This window comes from Megachile rotundata, chromosome 6, assembly GCF_050947335.1.
Source record: "Megachile rotundata isolate GNS110a chromosome 6, iyMegRotu1, whole genome shotgun sequence".
In the NCBI taxonomy this organism is placed as follows: Eukaryota; Metazoa; Arthropoda; class Insecta; order Hymenoptera; family Megachilidae; genus Megachile; species Megachile rotundata.
Window position 1 is genome coordinate 15,162,178 of NC_134988.1, and position 21,021 is coordinate 15,183,198.

The window sequence follows — 21,021 nt, forward strand, 5'->3', positions numbered from 1 at the left end:
ATTCGAGAATAATTCGTATTCAGGCTATGAACAATTAGAGAATAATTCCGGGAATAGTTTGAAAATAATTCTTGAGATTATGAAGAGAGCGAGGTTCATGATACGTCGTGAATAATTAAAAAATATTCTGCTTATAGCTCGCAAATGACTCCTGAATAATAAAACAATTGCAGCTTGAATAAAAGATTCAGTTTTATAATTCAACCCACGAGTTCCAAAATTATAAGGTTCCAATGTTATATTATTTCAGCATTTCAAAATAACAAAGTGATAAAATCGTAATGTCCCAAAATTTAATAGAACCCAGACAATGTTATAATCTTTTAATATACTAAGTTCAAAAATATTATAAAATCCTACGCTTTTAGAATTCCGCAGTTCAAAGTTCTATAATTCTAAAGTTGCAAAACTTCATGATTCTGTGCATGTCTATTGGTTAATTGTGAAGTAGGTGTGCGACGTCTTAGACGCCTTGAGTTCAAGTAGACAGGCACTAGATGTCGTTGCAGGATGTGTTTCTCACTAGTGCTCGCATGTACAGATTCCAAACGCGAGTGTTAACGCAGGGGTTCTCCATCGCATTCTGCGATAGATTCACCGAATCAGTATTACACTAATTGTAAAGCTCATTTTCCCCTTCGTAAAATTTCGAAAGCCCAAGTCCAATATTTTAACGTCACAGTTCCACAAATGCAAATCCTTAAAATTCCGACGTTCCTTCCCAAACAAGTTTTCAAGCCCTTTTAAAAAATTCCGTAGTCCTGTAAGAAATATCCCAATAGAGACGCAGCCTAATCCTTCGGCATGCACGCGAGGTGCATTCTGTCGGCGTAGCAGGGAAACGAGAGTTTGAACGCGTTCCATAAGGTGTTCGCAAAGCATCAATATCGAGCTCGCTCGCACGACATCGAAGGGGTGGTTCATTCGTAAAGACGCGCAGACGGAAAGTTCCCGGGTCGAAATTAATTTCGTAACCTAATTATGAGGATAATTAGCCCGGAGAGTCGAGCGGTATCGAGAAATTAGTGCAACTTACGAGACGGTTTAAGTAGGTCACTCGCGTTGCTCCTTGTTGTGTCAGCTTGTGTCAAAGCGCAACTTTACTCTGTAACTGAGGGTAGTATTTGAGACCCTGTGCCGCTAATCGAGTGAGTCAACGACGATCGAATTCCACGCATCCCTCTGTTCCGCGAAATTAATGGCGATATTAACAGGTTGTTAATACATCAGGGGTGCTAAGTTTGCGGGTTAACGAGAGACACTGACGAAGTCGATCGAACAGAGCCATGCATGGAACAAGATACTTTATGCGCGTTTCGAAACGACGGTGCTTTGGACTTTTTGTAACGGGAACTTTTACGAAAGCAACGGTGATAAAGTACCTTTAAAGGTAATTTGCATGGAAGTCATAAAAGGACACATCGAAAAAGATAGAAAGGAAAGTTTTAAATTTGCGACAAAAATTTGTATGACGGCTCAAAGTCACACGGGAGCACGGAAGACTGAAGAATATTTAAAAGCTTTTTTAAAATTATGAAAGACCTTTCATATCACGTAACGCCAAAATTACCGAACATTTTACGGAATGTGATTGTACAAGTGCCAGAGTGAATAATTTAATCAGCAGAATAAATACATTCTCTGTTAATCAGCAGAACAAATACATTCTCCACAATTAATGAATACATTTTTGTAATTACATCAGCGACATCAATTTTTCAACTTACCTGTCTCGAACACGAAAGAGCTCTTCCAAAATCGTAATAAATTTCTTTCGCAACCACCCCGTACGTAGTCTGCTGTATCGCACGCAAGTGTACCCAAGTTGCAGGGGGTAACACGAGTTCCAGAATACACGATGTAGATTTTAATACAAACGTACGTGACAAGCCAACTTTTCGTGCCTGCCTACCGGCGAAAATATAATCAAAGACTCCTGAAGATTCCATTTTTCATAGTCAAATTTATCAAGCCTGTTTGCCCTGGTGAAACACGACCAGATGGAATAACCAAACACGCAGGACACCGTAGAGCGAGTGTCGCGTGGTTCCAGATGAAAACGCGGATAACCGGAGTGCATCGCGCGGCAGTAAAAGGACAATGCGTAGGGGTAGTTCCGCGCTCAAAGCCAGGGGTTGGTTGAGCGTCGAAATTTACGCGCGACGCCACTTCGCCGCGCTAAATTTCGTGCCTTTTAAGTCCGGCTTAAACGACGGTTTAGAGGGGCTCGGCGTTTAATGATAAATTTGAATTCAGCCCCGGGTCGTCGGTTGTCCGACGAACCGGACCGTGTCTTTCAGCCTTTGCGTGTTACAATAGACGGGGAACACGTTGAACACACCTTGGAGAATTACCGGGATATATATCTTTGAAATTTAACAAGTAATTGCGTGGTCTTCGCGAGAGACCGTGTTAACGAGCCTGCTTTGCTACGTCCTCGTGCTCGCCGACCGGTCACACGCTAATTACTTTTACATTTAAATTAGCAGCTTTTGGACGAGTTTCACGCATACACCTTGCATTTTTTATAATCACTTCTGAGCTTTTTATTCGTTCGCTTTTCGCTCTCGCAAACGAGCACAAGTCGCGTTAAATAATCTCGACGCGTTAGTTCGCCTCTAAATATCATATCGACCTAAGTGGTCTTCTGCAATTGCCTTCGTACAAATTTCGGAATTCATAGAGGTCCTAATTTAAAATTTATAAATCGCCAAATTCACATTTTTATATTCTAAAAATTCATAAACCTACATGTTCATATCCCCTTTTCAATTCAGACACTCGCAAATTTTCCAAGTTCACAACAGAGATCCTCAGATCCTTATACCTTCACACCCTTAAATTTCCAACTCTCAACATTGTTATAACCCTACATCTCCAAATAGCCAAATCTCCAAATTTACAAATTTCAGAAAGTTGAAACTTACATATGGCAAGTAGAATCGAAGGATGTTCCTCTCCTCCTGCGTACGTGCCACTCAGAAACAGAAGCCATTGCCGCGGATCCACTCTAATACCGTACCTAGAAGAAAAAGGAGAAGCATGTAAACAGTTCGGAAAGCGAGTAAAAAAGAGAAGAAATGTTTCGTTCGTTATTATCGTCCCCAGTGTCACCCTTCCAGTTTTATCTTCGAAGTCACGTTAAGCGAGTGTCTACATCGCGACACGGGTCGAAGGGCAAAGGCGTCGTTATTAACGTCTGCCTTCGGCGCGATGCTCTTCACCGGGTCCTTGACAAAAAAAAAAAAAAGAAAAACACGCATACACACATACAGACAGAGTGGAACGAAGGGTAGGCCAAATAAAAAGTCACGGACCCCTTGATCCCTTTGTTCTTTCGGGGTAAATAATAAACGTCTCCCCAACGTTCGCTTCTGAAATTTAAAACAGGCTGTTGGGCAAGGGAGGGAAATGGAAGCGTTTCTTATCTGTTCCAGATCATCCTGTCTGTACGAGCAATTTCGTGGATAAATAGATAGGCTTTTGTGACGCTTGATGGAAATAAATTTCCTTCGATACTTCAGTTACTTCTCGAGTTCTCCAGTATTAATTGTTCCAAAGTCTCAGAATTTCAAACCTTGAAACTTCCGGCGAAGTTTGAATACTTAAAAATCCCAAGGTCTCACAAGTCACGGATTATTCTCGGATTCCTGTGGCTCCAAACTTCGGAAGTTGAAAATTCTGAAATTTACAAATACAAGTTCGTACTCCAATGCTTAAAAGCCGTAGACTAAAGAGAGAAATCTAAAATCCCCAATTTCAAAACATAATCTTAAAAACGTGGAGTTAAATGTACATATGAAAAGTATAGCCTAGCGTGAGGCATCTAATTCAGAACCCCTACACTTGTCCTAACTAACAGATAGCGAAGTTTTACGGGACTGCACGTTGTTCGGGCATGTAACTGATTTTTATAGCTCTATATCGGAGGAGATTTATCGCGTACCATCGTATCAATCGGAACCATCAGGAACGTTTGTTGCAACCATTCAACGAAGACAAACGAACTAGATTCGTAGTAACCGGATAGAGAAGGAGAGTGTAAAAAAAAAATGACGGAAAGAGATGGGTAACCGACACTAATGGCTTCAGGTCGAGCGCGTCGACTAACGATGATAAACGAGGCTTATAGGTGAAGTAATTAAAGTATTTGAAGTGGGCGCGGTTCGACACGGGGGAAGGATATTTATTGGGATCGGTTCGTTTCGCTTCTTCGTCCTTCTTTTTTTTGTCCGTTTTTTTTGTTTTTTCTTTTTTTTGTTGGTTCCTGGCCCTCTTTGTCGACGCAAAACGCAATCAGTCACGTTGACGCAGCCAACGATAATTGAAGAGCGAGCCGGAAAAATCAAACGCTTATAATTGATAGCTACTGCACACTCCATGCGATGGCGAGCCAAAAGTGATTCCGAAAGGGAACACCAATCCCTCTACTGTATTACCGAGCGGTAAATCACCGCGACGAGACCGGCACCGCGTATATCTTTGTGCAGTTTCGTCGATTGAATTGTTAAACACTTTTGTTCCGAGCGGGCAAAAAATCGATACATCACCGTCCAGTCAGGATTTCCGGTAATGCGAGCTAATACCTTTCCGCGATGTAAATGAAAGACGCCAAGCCACAAAGACCCGGACACGCTGGAAATCGCTTTGCGGGCAAAACAAAGAATTGGCAGATCGGATTGATGAACAGCTATTCGAAAGTTGCTTAGTTTGCGGAACGGCTGAACCGTCGAAACAAACGGAACGCGTGCTCGGATTTCTTCATTCCGGAATCTAAAGTGAACTCGCTGCGTGACCAACAAGATACGCGTCGCGCTGTAAAATGGAAAATATCTGTTTTTGCCGAGCGGAGGAACGACGATGATAAGAAGTGACAGTTATCGTTATGGGCACATTCACATGATGAAGATGGAGACTCGTTACGATACCTCTAATTTTCATCAATTCGTATTCATGCAAACTGCGGTCTAATCATCGATTTCTTCGTGCCGCGTATTCTTCGTCGAATGTTTCTGGATGAGGAACGCCAAGAAATTATGCATAATATTTCTGGATCTAGGTTAACTTGACAGATACAGAATTTTTCTCAAAAACGTTTAAGATATTTTTAAAGATCTACTTTTGCAACTAGCTACCTACTAAAATGTTATGTCCAAATTTATCTGTAGCCTGTAGAATTATCTTGGATACGATTCCATGTCAATTTTTCACAATAATAGCAACGAAATGACATTTCTTGGTTTCAAATTAGAACGATTTAAAATCGGGCGTAATCCGATAACAATCTGGATAGGTCGACCGAAAGTTGAAAAGGTCAAAGGTCAAATTAAACCACCTACTTTAGGTAATGAAGATATGAAATAAAAATGGAATATTAATTAGCTCGGGTAATAGAAGTTTAAAAGTTAGTTGTAGACCACGGATCACCGGGAGATTAATTTATGAACTTCAAAATGTCGTGTGTGTGTGGTCGACATTTTACTGAAAGAACAATTTTACTGTTAAGCTTTTATATCCCATATGATAGATAATTCAGGCAAATTAATATCTAATAAATTCTTCTTCCCAACAATTTGTTTCGATTTTAATTACAATAAAGTATTTACCATAATACAATATCGGGTATTTTACTAATGCATGAATTAAATATTAATATAATCAATGATCCTTTGTAGTTAAATACGAACATTATTCATGTTACGCAATATTATTATAATTGAATATGTATTACATGTACAAATTATATGCACAGCGGGAAATTCAGCAAGATTCATTAAATTTCAATACATAATTCACGTGTTAACGAGAGACCTCATTATCTTCAGAAATAATTTTTCTATAAATCTGCGAGGATAACAGTTATCGTTAAATCTGCTTTTTGTGACCTACGATATCAATTCAGGGATATTGTAAAATTGTTTTTTCTATTGGCGATCGTGTACCAATTAATATCCAGCTAAAACTGTCCGAAAAGGCGTGATCGTTACGAGAGATCAATCAAACTGCACGTTCAGAAATTTCGAAATGCAGATTGTTAAAATATTTCTCGTCCATGGGTACCGATCATTATAAATCTCGTAGCAGCACGTAAAATCAATAACGAACGGTTTCGGTTGTTCAGATACCGAAATAAAATTTCGGGCAAACACGCTATTGTTTGTTATTAAACGTGTAAAGTTTTGCTAAGCAAACTGCGGTGCAGTGTCTCGTCCCAGATTAATTTACGATAAAAGCCGTGAACCGGCATCAACAAGCTGAAAGAATTCGCTCGCTATCGATCGTATTTACACCTACTTCCATCCACAGGAGAGAAACCAAAGTAGGTGTATAAACAAAAATTTCAATCACCCGTTCCTGCGTTTCAGCCGTTGCAACGGGTCGCTTCCGGCGGCGAGGCTTGCAGCTTTATTGGATCTATGAAAAACACGGTACCCGGTGGCTGTTTATTTCAGATAAGGCTGATAAAGCAGCTGAAACGGCGAGGACTTGAGAGGATATCGCAACCATCGAAACTCATCGGTCCAAGGCGTGACTGAGAACGATATTAAATTTCTTTTCCGGAACGAGAATGGCCGCCCCTGATCCGGGCGCACCCGTTAAATCCGCGCCCCCGTTCTTCGCTCGCCGAAGTTCGTTAATACAGCGTCACGATAAAATCCCCAATTCCGCGTCGACCAGAAAAGAAGAACGGAGATGGATAGAGGGGCGAACGAGAAAGGGGTCGTACCGGTCGAACCGACCGATAAAGAAAGGGAGAAAAGACTCGAGATTGAAAGAGTTACGGTGTCAATATGGAACCGTACCGATCGAAAAAAAAAGCTGGATCACGAAACTTTCGGGGGAAAATATTGGATACATAACGAGAAAGGGGTTTATCTGGTAACCGCAGCCAGGAGGCACGTTTTCGTTGTAACTTTTGATCGTTTAATACGACAGTTTTACTACCCGATCGCGGTAGAAAGGGCTGAGTGTATTGAAACGCGATAATGAAAAGCGTGATGTAAACTAATCTTTTATGCTTTTCTCTCGCGCTCGAATTTTATCGAGATCCAAAAAGAAGCGGCATAAACGTACCGTAATATGTAGCCGTGTTAAGCCGCTCCGGCTGCAAATAAAAGATCGATGACCCGTTTATGATCATGCGCTCGATCGTTAATGCGATTTAAAACAGCACGTTTAGGGGTGTAATACGGTGAACGGAATTTTGTCCAGTGTGTCGGCTCGATCATCTAATGGAATTTCAAGTTCATAGTGTAATTGGCACGATACGATTACGGGTACAAAGGTTTATCGTGCAATCTGTCAGTTTAAATCACTTTCCGTGGGATCGTTAATCGGATTAAAGTGCTGCCGGAATGAGCATGCAACTCGGCGTAAACATTCAACAGCGGTATCCTCAATTAGATTCGAAAGCATGTCCGCGACAACTCGCGGCATAATCGACTTGTTAATGAACTGCGCGGTCCCGCGCGCGGGACATTTGAAACACAAATCGGTGCGAGTCGATGAAAAGAAGACGCGATCCTCGTTTTTCTCGTTTACCTCGCGACAGGGCTTGTTAGCTCAATTTTCCAGGGCTTTCTGTCATATAATTCGCGGAGAACTTTCGCGGCAAACCTGAACAAATCCTCTGAAAACAAACTGAAGTTACCGGCCACTTTAGGCCAAACTCTAAAGCAAACTTATTTCTAACAGAGTAACACGCTTCCTACATCGTGCTAAGCCATTCGGCGATAAACTTTGTCGTGACTGATGTTGATTTGAAAGAACGCACTCGGGAAAATCGCCAGTTTCGGGAGCTCGCTTACGATTGATTTACGACGCGAGTATTGAGGGTAAAGAAAGACGGACGAGAACCCTGGGACGAAAACTATCGTGATGCTGGAAACGTTAATGCCATTTTTCGCGCAGTAATACCGGAGAAACTGTGCAGTTTCGAGGATTCGCCGACTATGGTCCGTGTAATCCGGATGAACGGGTGGACGAGTTTTATTTCTCGGCATGACGTGAATCCTTGCGAAAATCGCGGCCAAAATAGAACGGAGGGGATGAACGTGACACGATGGATTCGACCGTTCCTCCGCGAGACGCGAACGGACCGATATCGAATCGCTGGAAATTTTCAAAGCCGGACATTGTAATCGTTCCTACGAGTATGAAAGCTTCCCGGAAATACCGGCGAAACTTGATCGCGAATCGATACTTTCTGCTTGTTGTTCAAGGGTATCTATTGTATCAGACGGAACGTCCATACGCTACCTTTTTCATTTAATTCTACCTGCGTTCGTGGTGGGCATTTTGCAGAATACTACTGGAGAAGGAAACACTGTTCATTCATCGAACTATTAGCATGTTACGTCTGTACAATTATTTATTTAAATCTTTGATGATGCTAATTTTTAACGCTGTACTATAATAAAATAATGAAACATAAAATGGTGAACGTAGCTGTATCCTTCGATCCGATATCTCAGATCTTTAACTTATTAAAGTTGGAAAACGATTCCGGAGCAAGTTCGATGATTCTCCCTTGGAGTACACTTCTTTTCGATTTATCGGTTCCCGGAACGAACACCAAACACAAAAAGGTGTCCTTATTTCGTCGTCGATTCCCTTCTCCCTACAAGTTTCGCGAATCGTGCCCCCATAAACTCGGTCCGTTAAGAATTGCACGGAGCTTCGTACAGTTCCAGTTTAAGTGCATAAATTATGAGCAGATCGTGAACCTTTCAAAAAGTTTCCCGCACGGAGCTACACGAAAAAGGGTAAAGAAGGAGAAGAAACTTCGATACCCTGTCTCCAAACCTCTCCACGGACTTTTATCGATGAAGCTGAAGTCTTTCGCCGAGAGTCCGATTAATTGAGCTCTCTTCTTACTTTCTTCCCTTCTCGTGGAACCGTTCTGCATCTTTCTTCCACAGCCTGTCTCCTTCAACCTCCGTCCTTGTGCTCCTCCGCATCAATTAATCTCGATCGTCGTGAAATCGCGTTACCGTCGTCTTATTTCTCGAATCGACACCCGAACGCTCCTTTTTACATCCAACAAACGCTAAAGTGCACTTTTTTCATGGATTTTATATCTAGAGGTTGTTGGATATAATCCCGTATGCATATGTGATCATACATTCAGATTTATAGAGATTTATATGTCTTAAATCTACGCGTTGGATTTCCACGCGTTGGGTTTCTACGCGTTGGATTTCTACACGCTGGATTTCTACACGTTGGGTTTCTACGCATGGAATCCCAGCGCACTCAATTTCCACGCGTGGAATACCTACGCACTGAATTTTTACGCGTGGAATCCCAACGCACTCAATTTCCACGCGTGGAATTCCAACGCACTCAATTTCCACGCGTGGAGTACCCACGCACTCAATTTCCACGCGTGGAATCCCAACGCACTCAATTTCCACGCGTGGAATACCTACGCACTGAATTTCTACGCGTGGAATCCCCACGCACTCAATTTCCACGCGTGGAATTCCAACGCACTCAATTTCCACGCGTGGAATATCTACGCACTCAATTTCCACGCGTGGAATCCCAACGCACTCAATTTCCACGCGTGGAATACCTACGCACTGAATTTCCACGCGTGGAATACCCACGCACTCAATTTCCACGCGTGGAATCCCCACGCACTCAATTTCCACGCGTGGAATCCCCACGCACTCAATTTCCACGCGTGGAATCCCCACGCACTCAATTTCCACGCGTGGAATCCCCACGCACTCAATTTCCACGCGTAGAATACCTACGCACTCAATTTCTACGCGTGGAATACATACGCACTGAATTTCTACGCGTGGAATCCCAACGCACTCAATTTCCACGCGTGGAATCCCAACGCACTCAATTTCCACGCGTGGAATCCCAACGCACTCAATTTCCACGTGTGGAATACCCACGCATTGAATTTCTACGCGTGGATCCCACAGTTCCGTCACTATTTTTTGACGTGTCTCATATCCCTCACATCCCTACATCCTCCACATCCCCATCTTAATATCCATCACCATATCATATCCCAAAGACCTCCCACCCCTAAATCACTCTACGGTATTAAAAATTTAAATACAGTCCGTCTAATTGCATCGTAAAAGTTGAGAGTACAAGCATCCAGATAAAAATCGTTCCGTCGCAAAGAACTGATCGGAAGCATAAATATTCGATACAATTAAGTCCAGGCGAGGCGGTGAAAAGTTTGGAAATAATATCGCGGAAGTATCGAAGTGGGATAAAAGTTTCAGAAGGAATTGTGCAATCGAAGAATAATTCGTCGGCAGCCGTTTCTCCAGGCCGAGGACGATTCTCGTTGCTGGTCACGCATGGAATCACTTCCACCGTTCGCCGGGAAGTGACCTGCAGCCACGTTTGTTTCAGAAACGCTTCGAGACTACCCGGAGCAATTACGTCGCGAAAGTTTCCTTCGAAAGTTTTTCCACGCTTAACGAGCGTGATAAATTTCTGTTACGCGGCCCCGAGAGCCGCCGGACGCAGGCCCGAGACTTTACAACGGCGATAAAAATCTCGTGGAAATTATTCATGGGGGTTGCGCTTGTACTTCGCCCTTCGTCGTTCAACGAGCGAAAATTGGAGGTTGAGGGCGACGAAATCTTTAGGGCTCGCGGGAGATCAAGCTCGCGGCGCTCTGTTAATTTTATGATTACACGACTACGAGATGGCTTTCTCTATCGATAAATTAATTAACTTTTGGTGGGTTGTTACGTTTGGCGAGTGACATCGGCAGAATACAAACGCTTACAATTTCGAATACGCATTGGGATCGTTTGGTGGGAAATCGATACGACAATTCAACTGAAATTCAGCATTAGCCTCGATTGTTGTAGATGTATAGCCAAGCTAGAACTATAGCCGCGAGGATAATTAATATGCCTGGCGCTGTGTCTCTGACAATAACCTTTATAATCGCGTACAAAGGTTTTATCAGTTCTGTAACGTTGATAATCACGTAATTATCGAAATAGATTAGACTGTCAGCGTGACTTTGATTTTCAATGAGCCTGTCGTCAATAGACCAGGAACCGTGCATTGTGCTTGAACGACACGGAAACCTCATTCTTCTTTATCGATCTGATTATTCCACCGTTTATTTCTACCGAAACACTCAAATTTCACGAATTTCATGAAATATTCACGAACACTATGCTACCAATTTATACGAATAATTCATTTCATTAACTTGTTCGTACCGATTAAATAATTCATTTCGTACGTTTCGTCTCTCTTCGAAACTCTAACCTGATGAAGCTGTCAGTTCAACGAACATGTTTCCCTAAGCGACATGCTTGAGCCACCGATCGGATCGTGTCCAGATTTACCAATTTTTTCTTCGTGTTTCCCAAGCACCGACCCTCGACAAGTCGTATGATCGAGAGGTCCACGCTTCGATAACTCTGTTCCTATGTATATTCGAAAAAATCCTCAAGGGACCCGTTCAACGCTGAAACTCCAGCCAATATCGCAGCAAGATAGAGGTATCAGTGTCACTAGACGTTGCGAATATTTTGATAAATTATTCCTCTGCCCATCAAATTAATGCTGGCAAATAGGACAAGATTTCACAATTTTTCTTCCATTATATTTTGACGTAGCAGTCATTTACAGAAACTTGTTTTGTTGCAAATTTTGTGAGGACTTTTGCGTATATTAGGGGCGGTGCATAGGACGCGTGCAATAAATCGCTATGTAGTATATTGCCGGGGGATGGAATTTCACGTGTTGGATTTCCACGCGTTGGATTTCTACGCGTTGGATTTCTACGCGTTGGGTTCCTACGCATGGAATCCCAGCGCACTCAATTTCCACGCGTGGAATACCTACGCGTGGAATCCCAGCGCACTCAATTTCCACGCGTGGAATACCTACGCGTGAAATTCCAGCGCACTCAATCTCCACGCGTGGAATACCTACGCGTGAAATTCCAGCGCACTCAATTTCTACGCGTGGAATACCTACGCGTGAAATTCCAGCGCACTCAATTTCCACGCGTGGAATACCTACGCGTGGAATTCCAGCGCACTCAATTTCCACGCGTGGAATACCTACGCGTGGAATTCCAGCGCACTCAATTTCCACGCGTGGAATACCTACGCACTGAATTTCTACGCGTGGAATACCAGCGCACTCAATTCCCACGCGTGGAATACCTACGCGTGGAATCCTAGCGCACTCAATTTCCACGCGTGGAATACCAATGCACTGAATTTCCACGCGTGGAATCCCAACGCACTCAATTTCCACGCGTGGAATACCTACGCGTTGAATTTCTATGCGTGGAATCCCAGCGCACTCAATTTCCACGCGTGGAACACCTACGCGTGGAATACCTACGCGCGAAATTTCTACGCGTGGAATCCCTACGCACCGAATTTCCACGCGTGGAATACCTACGCGCTGGATATTTGCGCGTTAGATTCTCTCGCGTTAGATCCCGACGCGTTAATTCCCTACGCGTTAGACCCCCACACACTATAACCTCACAAATTCTGTCCCTACGCGTTATACTCCTACAGAAACCCTATCCACTCATCGTATCCTCACTCTATCATTTTATTACCCACGAAGAATCGCAACAAAGTCCAATAGGAAGAATATCTCGAGTCCAAAGCAATCCATTGTTATCCGAATCTCCCGCTACCCCAGTATTTCATAGCAATATGACAAGAGTCTATAGGTGTATACATAAATCACTTTCTCCTTGAGTGGTGGCTATCCAAGGCCCAGCTATGGACTTCGAATCATCGTGATTCAACGAATCCGATCACGTATCGTCCGCGCTGGCACGTTTGATATGGCAGCGGTCTTATCAAGATTCTCGATATATACTCACTTTATGAAATTTTCCAACAGCAATCGGATTCCACCGATGCCCAACAACAGGAAGCCCCAGTTGACGAATCCCGTGAAGTTGTCGAAGCCAGAGCTCCAGGAGAAGAGACTGTCTCTAGGACGATGACATCTGTAAGGAGAAAAGGAAGGTCCAGGTTAAAAGAAATCCTCGTTCCAGATCGATAGCACATTCGTCGTTCGCGATATAAAGGAAGAAAAGGCGCCATAGAAACGTCGTCTAGAGTAAGAATGGAACAATAAAGTCGCTTCCATACTGTTCGGTTATATGCATATCCATTTCAATTTACGAAGAAACGCGCGATTTATGCAACGTATTGAAAACATTTGCTCGACTTCTTCTTACGTCCACCTTTTCCCTTGCCATCGCTCTATATTTCCCCTTTTTTTCATGTCTCTTTTCCAGACAAACAGAAATGATCCGTGCACGATGCATTCCGCTTGAAATGAACCTAGTAGAAACGAGCGGACGTTGTCGGACAAGCGTATTAAAGACAGTCTCGTTTCCACATTGCTTACCCCCATGTGAAACACTACCGCTTTGGGCAACACGGTTCTCTAGGAATAAAGATTGCTGAACAGAAGTTGGGGTAGGTTGGAAGTTTTGTGAATTTGGGAATTCGAGAATTTGGAGATTTGTGGGAATTAAAAATTCCGGGATGTGGCATTGTAGGAATTATGAAATTCAAGTACTGGATAATTGAGGGAATTTAGAAATTCAAGGATTCGAGAATTTGACTAATGTAGAAAGTTCAGCGCACTCAATTTCCACGCGTGGAATACCTACGCGCTGAATTTCTACGCTTGAAATCCCAGCGTGCCCAATTTCCATGCGTGGAATCCCAGCGCATTCAATTTCCACGCGTGGAATACCTACGCGTGGAATTCCAGCGCTCCCAATTTCCACGCGTGGAATACCTACGCGCTGAATTTCTACGCGTGGAATACCTACGCGTGGAATACCTACGCGTGGAATCCCAACGCACTCAATTTCCACGCGTGGAATACCTACGCGTGGAATTCCAGCGCTCCCAATTTCCACGCGTGGAATACCTACGCGCTGAATTTCTACGCGTGGAATACCTACGCGTGGAATTCCAGCGCTCCCAATTTCCACGCGTGGAATACCTACGCGTGGAATTCCAGCGCTCCCAATTTCCACGCGTGGAATACCTACGCGTGGAATTCCAGCGCTCCCAATTTCCACGCGTGGAATACCTGCGCGTGGAATTCCAGCGCTCCCAATTTCCACGCGTGGAATACCTACGCGCTGAATTTCTACGCGTGGAATACCTACGCGTGGAATACCTACGCGTGGAATCCCAACACACTCAATTTCCACGCGTGGAATCCCAGCGCACTCAATTTCCACGCTTGGAATACCTACGGATATAGAAAGAATGTTTAAGAATATGAAAATTTGCAAATTCTGAAAATGGTTCCCAGAACGTTGCATGAGTAGACTACAAATTCTGCAACACGCGTAACCAAAAGGATTATTAAATGGACAATGCTAACAATACCGCGTGCCTCGTCTGATGAAATTTCAATGGCGAACGTGGAAGATCGCGGCTAGTAGCGGTGAATACAAAACCCTCTCGTCTTGGGGTATCTCTCACGCAGATAATACATCAGGGCGAACCTGAGTAATCGGCTTCCACGGACTAGCAGCGGTATCATCCCTTCGTGACTGCGAGCACGGCGGGGCCCTGACAAGGACCATCGTGTAAACTTTTCAAAAGCGTTTTGTCTCGAAGCATAAAGCGTTCGAGAAAGAGCCCTGTTCCTTCTACGGATAAGACGTGCTTGTCTGAGTGCGAGAATTTAGGGAGACGAAACAAAGCGCGATCCGCGGCGTTGCTTAAAAATACAATGCCCGGTTTCGCGTGTGCTTCAGCCAGTTAACTTTAGTTTGGCGAATTTTTTCTCGTCGAAAATTTGATTCGAACGGAATTAACCATCCAGCGAAATAAGTTGGCGTTCGGAGGTTATCGTCTCGAGGAAATTACCAGTGGAATCCATAGTCGAATTTATCGTAGGTCATTTATTTCCCAAAATTTCGCAGTCTTACCAAAGTTCCAAACTTTTGGACTTCTGTAAACCCTCGAAGTCCTGAAGGACCTTTAAAACTTCCAAAATTTCCAGAACTTCAAACTTGCACATTTCAAGTAGTATAATTTTATTTTACGATGCGTTTTAAACGAGATACACATATGGAGCCCTAAGTGTTTAAGGTGCTAGAAGTCTTAACCCCGCGTTTAAACTTCAATGTTCTACATCTTGCTCGTTCTGCCTTTTCCATTAAAGGTTGAAAGTAGAAAGGCTTCCGAGGCAGTATGACGGCGAGTCACCGATCTTAAGTATTTACGGGCGATGTCCAACGAGTAATTCGACTCGGGAGAATCCTTCTGGCGCTAAGTCTTGAAAATCTCAAAGGAGCTGTACTGACCAAATATCCGATAAGAACGAGAGAAGAGAAAGAGAATGGCAGTTAGAAAAGTAACTCGGTAAAAGGGGGAGCGTTAAAGCCGAAGATTAAAGACAGACGAAGGAAACCTTTTCCAAAATACAGCGCCGTTTGTCCCGCGTAATTACCTGACAGAAGGTCCCGTATGTCCTGCAACTATGTGCATTTAATGTGATCGTTTAACCTCCCCGCTGTCTCGAGTAAATCCTAACTATTACTCTGAATTTATGGCAGATCGTGGTAATTAATAGAGCCGCGATAAAGCCAGCAGGGTCTGCCGAGAGCCGCACAGGAAGAGCTATCTCACACTTCTGATACTGGGCTCGACCTGCATGGCAGGATGCAGACGTGTCACCAGCAACTTCCATATGCATGAGTGCCGCTCTACTGGGTGTTCAAAGTGTCGCGACCGACTTATCCGGATACCAGGAGCAGAGCAATAAACGCGTAAACGATCCTTCGGACGATGCCATACCGCACGGTTAGGTGCACTTCGGGGAACCTTGCTTGCCACGCCACTCCGGCCAAATCTTCAACAGTTTACCAACTGTTATACTCTACACTCTACTTCGACTCGAACGAAATAATTGATTACGAGCTGAATAGACTTCGATTAGACGCTGCTATAACACCTACTGCACCTGTTCCACTTTCTTTCCACCATTCCGTTATGACTTATTCAACCGATTGGTATATTTTCCCACAATAGGTGTTAAACTACGGGCAAGCGAAGGTCGCTATATTACTAAACCAATAAAGATTATACCTATTAGAATTTGTACTGTATTCTTTATAAGTACTCTAATAATTAGATGAATCTAATAATAGTACTCTAACAATAGCAACAAAGAACTACTAGAATAAATGTGAATTTGACTAATGTAGAAAGCCCAGCGCACTCAATTTCCCAGCGTGGAATCCCAGCGCACTCAATTTCCACGCGTGGAATACCTACGTGCTGAATTTCTACGCGTGGAACCCCAGCGCACTCAATTTCCACGCGTGGAATACCTACGCGTGGAATCCCATCGCACTCAATTTCCACGCGTGGAATACCTACGCGTGGAATCCCAGCGCACTCAATTTCCACGCGTGGAATACCTACGCGTGGAATCCCAGCGCACTCAATTTCCACGCGTGGAATCCCAGCGCACTCAATTTCCACGCGTGGAATCTCAGCGCATTCAATTTCCACGCGTGGAATACCTACGCGTGGAATCCCTACGCGTGGAATCCCAGCGCACTCAATTTCCACGCGTGGAATACCAACGCGTGGAATCTCAGCGCATTCAATTTCCACGCGTGGAATACTTACGCGTGGAATCCCAACGCACTCAATTTCCACGCGTGGAATACCTACGCGTGGAATCCCATCGCACTCAATTTCCACGCGTGGAATACCTACGCGTGGAATCCCAGCGCACTCAATTTCCACGCGTGGAATACCTACGCGCTGAATGTCTACGCGTCCTTCCTCAGTTTGCCAGCTTACTTTACTACTCTCCCAGCGTCTAAAACCATCCCCAAAATCTTCATCGTGCATCATGACATATAGCAACATCTGTTCGAAACAAAGCACTTGACCAAAACAAGAGATTCGTCTCGCATGCCCATAAAAAGAGGCAAGTTGCCGTGAAGTTTGCAAAGTTTTGATACTCGGTATCCCGGTTTTAGACCAGCATACTTCTTGCGCTCGAAAGCGGACCAGTTGGCGCGCCTTTCTTTCAGTTACACGCACGAAAAGAAGAAGTTAGAGACGAGTTTTCATCTTGCGACCGGCAAAAGCCTCGATTATTGACGTCATAAAGCGACTCGTGGAACTGTTTGCTCGTAACGCTCGACGGCGAGGGACACCAGTCGCCGAGGTAATAACGTCAGACACAGCATAATTTCGTGAAAGCAATAATATCTTCTCGGTGAAGCTGTTCGCGCGACGACATCGCGTGAATTATTTCCTTGCCACGCTGACAGTGGCGTCCATTTAGCCGACCATGAATCGAGGACAAATCGAGCTTGACCAGGTGGGAGTGTCGGATCGTTAAAATTCATTCGAACAGGATCCGAAACACTGCTTTCACGGATAAAAATTGCATGCACAGTTTCGCGATGCATATCGATGGTAGAGTCATTGGAGACCTAACAATCGAAACTACCGATCAGTTTTTCCTAGCACATGTATACAAAACGGAAATAATTTTTATTTATGAAATAGACTAGTATAGTTGTTAGAAGTAAAAATAAAGGTGTACATGGGGTTGGAATTACTTTGTAAAAAAATTACATCAAAATCACATTTCTGTGAAAAATGTATGATACCTAGAAATCTCGTGAAAAATTTATGCAATAAATTAGCATAGCACCGTGTTTTTCGTGTTTCACACCACAAGTGCATTTGTAAAGTTTAAACGTGGATCACATCTGACCTAGTTATCGGGTTGCACGGCACCTGGAAGGTTAACATCTAAAATTCATGGCTATGAAACCGCGTTAATACGGTCGACGTAGTCTGACGACCGCTAATTTAAAAATGTGGCCGATCGTGCTGTTAGAGAAGTCGACGTGGAAAATGAGAAAAGGAAAAAAAAGCGGAATCTACCCTTCCGACGAAACGGCGATGGAAACGGAGAGAATAATCGGTGCATACCGGCTGCGCGAAACGAAATAAAGAACGAAACACGTTTTTACCTCGCGGACCATCCGAAACGTGACGGCGGACAATGTTTTGGTATAATTATTCGTCCGTGTGACGGCCGCGTAATATGATTCGGTCTGGATAGGTTTTTCTGTCGCGATCCACGTGGACAGCCTGAAATTTTGATCGCCTGACTGTGCCTTGATTTTTCGTTCGTTTGTTCGTTCATCGGAGACAGGTATTTTCTAGAAATTCTTCTGATCGATATTCGATGGAGTAACTCGCTTATATCGCTGACTGCAATTTGTTTGCTATACAAAGGCTGATCAAGGATGTTGAGGAGGCAATTTTCGGTGATTGGTAATTTGGGGACTTGGGTAGGTGGACATTTGGGAATTTGGGGATTTGGGGACTTGGGTTATTGGAAATTTGGGGATGTAGGCATTTGGGGAGGTTCTCCACGCGTAGAGATTCCACGCGTAGGTATTCCACGCATGGAAATTGAGTGCGCTGGGATTCCACGCGTAGACATTCAGCGCGTAGGTATTCCACGCATGGAAATTGAGTGCGTTGGGATTCCACGCGTAGGTATTCCACGCGTGGAAATCGAGTGCGTTGGGATTCCACGCGTAGGTACTCCACGCGTGGAAATTGAGTGCGCTGGGATTCCACGCGTAGAAATTCAACGCGTAGGTATTCCACGCGTGGGAATTGAATGCGCTGGGATTCCACGCGTAGAAATTCAGCGCGTGGAAATTCGGCGCTGAGATATTCAACGCGTGGAAATTGAATGCGTAGAAGTTCACAGCGTAGAAATATAACGCGTAGAAGTCCAACGCGTAGAAATCCACCGCATAGAAACCCAGCGCGTAGATATCCAGCGTATTATTGGAAATTTGGTAATTTGTATACTTGGGTTATCGGAAATTTGGAAATTTGGGGACTCGGAAACTATCACAGATGAAAAATCATACTATCAGAGTGAACACACTCCACAAATCATCTTCAGTTAATTGCAAATTGACCAATTAAATCTCTAAAGAATGCAATTCATTATTGTCCGTTAACGATGCACAGAAATGAAATGAAACTGAGCAAATGAATTTCAAAAACCTATTAAAACTCTCCATTAGCCAATTCTCGTGTAACGTTCTGTTCGCGAGCGGTGAAAGTGTAATTCGAAAAACTCGTGACCTACGAACAGCATACCGTTAGTTAATTACATGCTCGTTAAAATTATCGATACCGATAACGAGGTACGACGTGCTTCCAGTGGGCCGCGGTGCCACAGGTCTGAGTAATTGTGGTTCTATCTGTGTAATTAATATTCGGTTCAGCGTGCGAACTAGCGTTTTATTGTGTAGCGAAATATTATGCGCGTTTTGGTCGCGCCGAGAAATCTGCTTCGTTAAAGTCAACCTCGGACGCTAGACAATAGTAATTGCAGAAATTATCATCGTATGTTACATCGTCACCATTGCGAAGTCTCGAAGCACTCAAAAATTGCAATTAGCAAATAACCAAAATTTTCGAATTTAAAAAGCTTGAAAATATCTCGAAGTTGCAACAGAAAGGTTCGCAACACGTAGAAAATATAGAAATTTTAGAATTGCAGTGGTATTAGGGTTAACGACTTGAAGCAGCCGTATAAAAGTGCCATTGTAGGAAAGATACGAGTTACGCGTAGACCGTCACTCGTTATTTGGTCGACGATAAGGGAGCAAGCACCGACGACCATTATCTAAACCGTAGGAGCTCATGAAAAGTATATTATGCGCTGTCAACATTGTCGTCGGCCTTATACGTTCGTCCGTTGAAAGGATGCCAAGGAGATCGTCTGGGGGTCAGGGTGGACTCGCTCGGCGAACGACTCGGCGAAATGGGCTTTTCTGGATCGCGAAACGATACCGGCGCTCGTAATCGTCGTTTAATCCCGTAGTCGGTCGAGGAAAGTGCTAGTCGTCGGACGGTAGGCTTTCGCGAAAGATAAAAGGTGCCAAATCTTTTGTTTCCAGCTTGGCCTGAGAGGCGCAACGTGGAGAAGGAGGGATTCGCGGGCTACAAAAGGGAGCACCCACTCGTGTTTCTCTTCGAACCCCTTGGCTGTTCCGCGAATCTGAAGTTTCCGACGGCTACGGAAGCCGTTGTACATACAAGGGCGGACACGGGAGGGTGGGTAGGAAAGGAACGGGCCAAGGGAGGGCGCAGAATGGCAGAAAGGGGCAGGCTGTGTTCATAGGGCTCGCGTATCTGCCTCGCGAATCTTCCTGACACCGGAACCCTCCTGAATATTTAAGCGATAAACGGATATACATATATTACCCGTGTAATGAGGAGAGAAAGTTGCCGGTCGGGCGAACGGTAGCGGATCAAAAACGGACGAACGGGAAGGAGCGGCAGGGGGGAGCAGAAGAATATCCTAAATGATTCATGAAGGAAAATTAAATGGCGCTTTAAACAGGTCTTCTTGCTATCACGATTTTCGTTCACCTCGCCTTCCTTCCTCTCTATCCTATTCTTCCTGTAGCCTGGAAGCTCCCCGGAATCGATTACCAACTCCCGCCATGCCGTTTCGTCTTCCTCGCTCCCTGTCTGTCTGTCGGTTCCGTCCGCTTGTCTGTCTGTCTGTTTTATTGTCTCCTGCCTTTCAACGAGACATCCCTAACTTTCGCCGTTGCATTCCGTGCACACGATCTTGGGGGCTTCATCAAGATCCTTCTCACCTGTTGTGAGACCCGACTCGCGTTGCCGACTCGAAACAGAAAACCCAGTCGAATTAACCGGCAACTTTGACGACGGTATTTTTGCACCTGGGTCACTGCCGCGTTCTTTTCGCGACGGTAATCGCGCTGCATTTAAAACGACTCGTGGTTAGCGAATAAATTTCCCGCCCATTTAGTTTGACGTACAATGAAAAGAAAGTGGTTACTTCAAGTTTGACGTAGCGAGCAAAGTGCGCATTATTCGAACCCTTTTACCTGGCCGTTTCTTTCGTGATTACGTATGCCATGGTTAAGCGGTGAGCAGTTTGCGCACGAGAATACCTCCT

General features: G+C 44.2%; 1 protein-coding gene across 3 annotated transcripts in view; it reads right to left on the reverse strand.

Moving 5' to 3' along the window:
- mdy (diacylglycerol O-acyltransferase) overlaps positions 1-21,021 on the reverse strand; it is a 114,466-nt gene that overhangs the window by 86,229 nt on the left and 7,216 nt on the right. For 2 of the 3 annotated variants that reach the window (XM_076532828.1, XM_003704346.3), the window contains exons 2-3: positions 12,857-12,985; positions 2,928-3,022 (exon numbers count right to left, since the gene is read on the reverse strand). In XM_076532828.1, coding sequence (XP_076388943.1) covers positions 2,928-3,022; positions 12,857-12,985 — 224 coding nt within the window. The remainder of the gene's footprint in view (positions 1-2,927; positions 3,023-12,856; positions 12,986-21,021) is intronic. The other variant, XM_076532827.1, reaches the window with a different exon arrangement.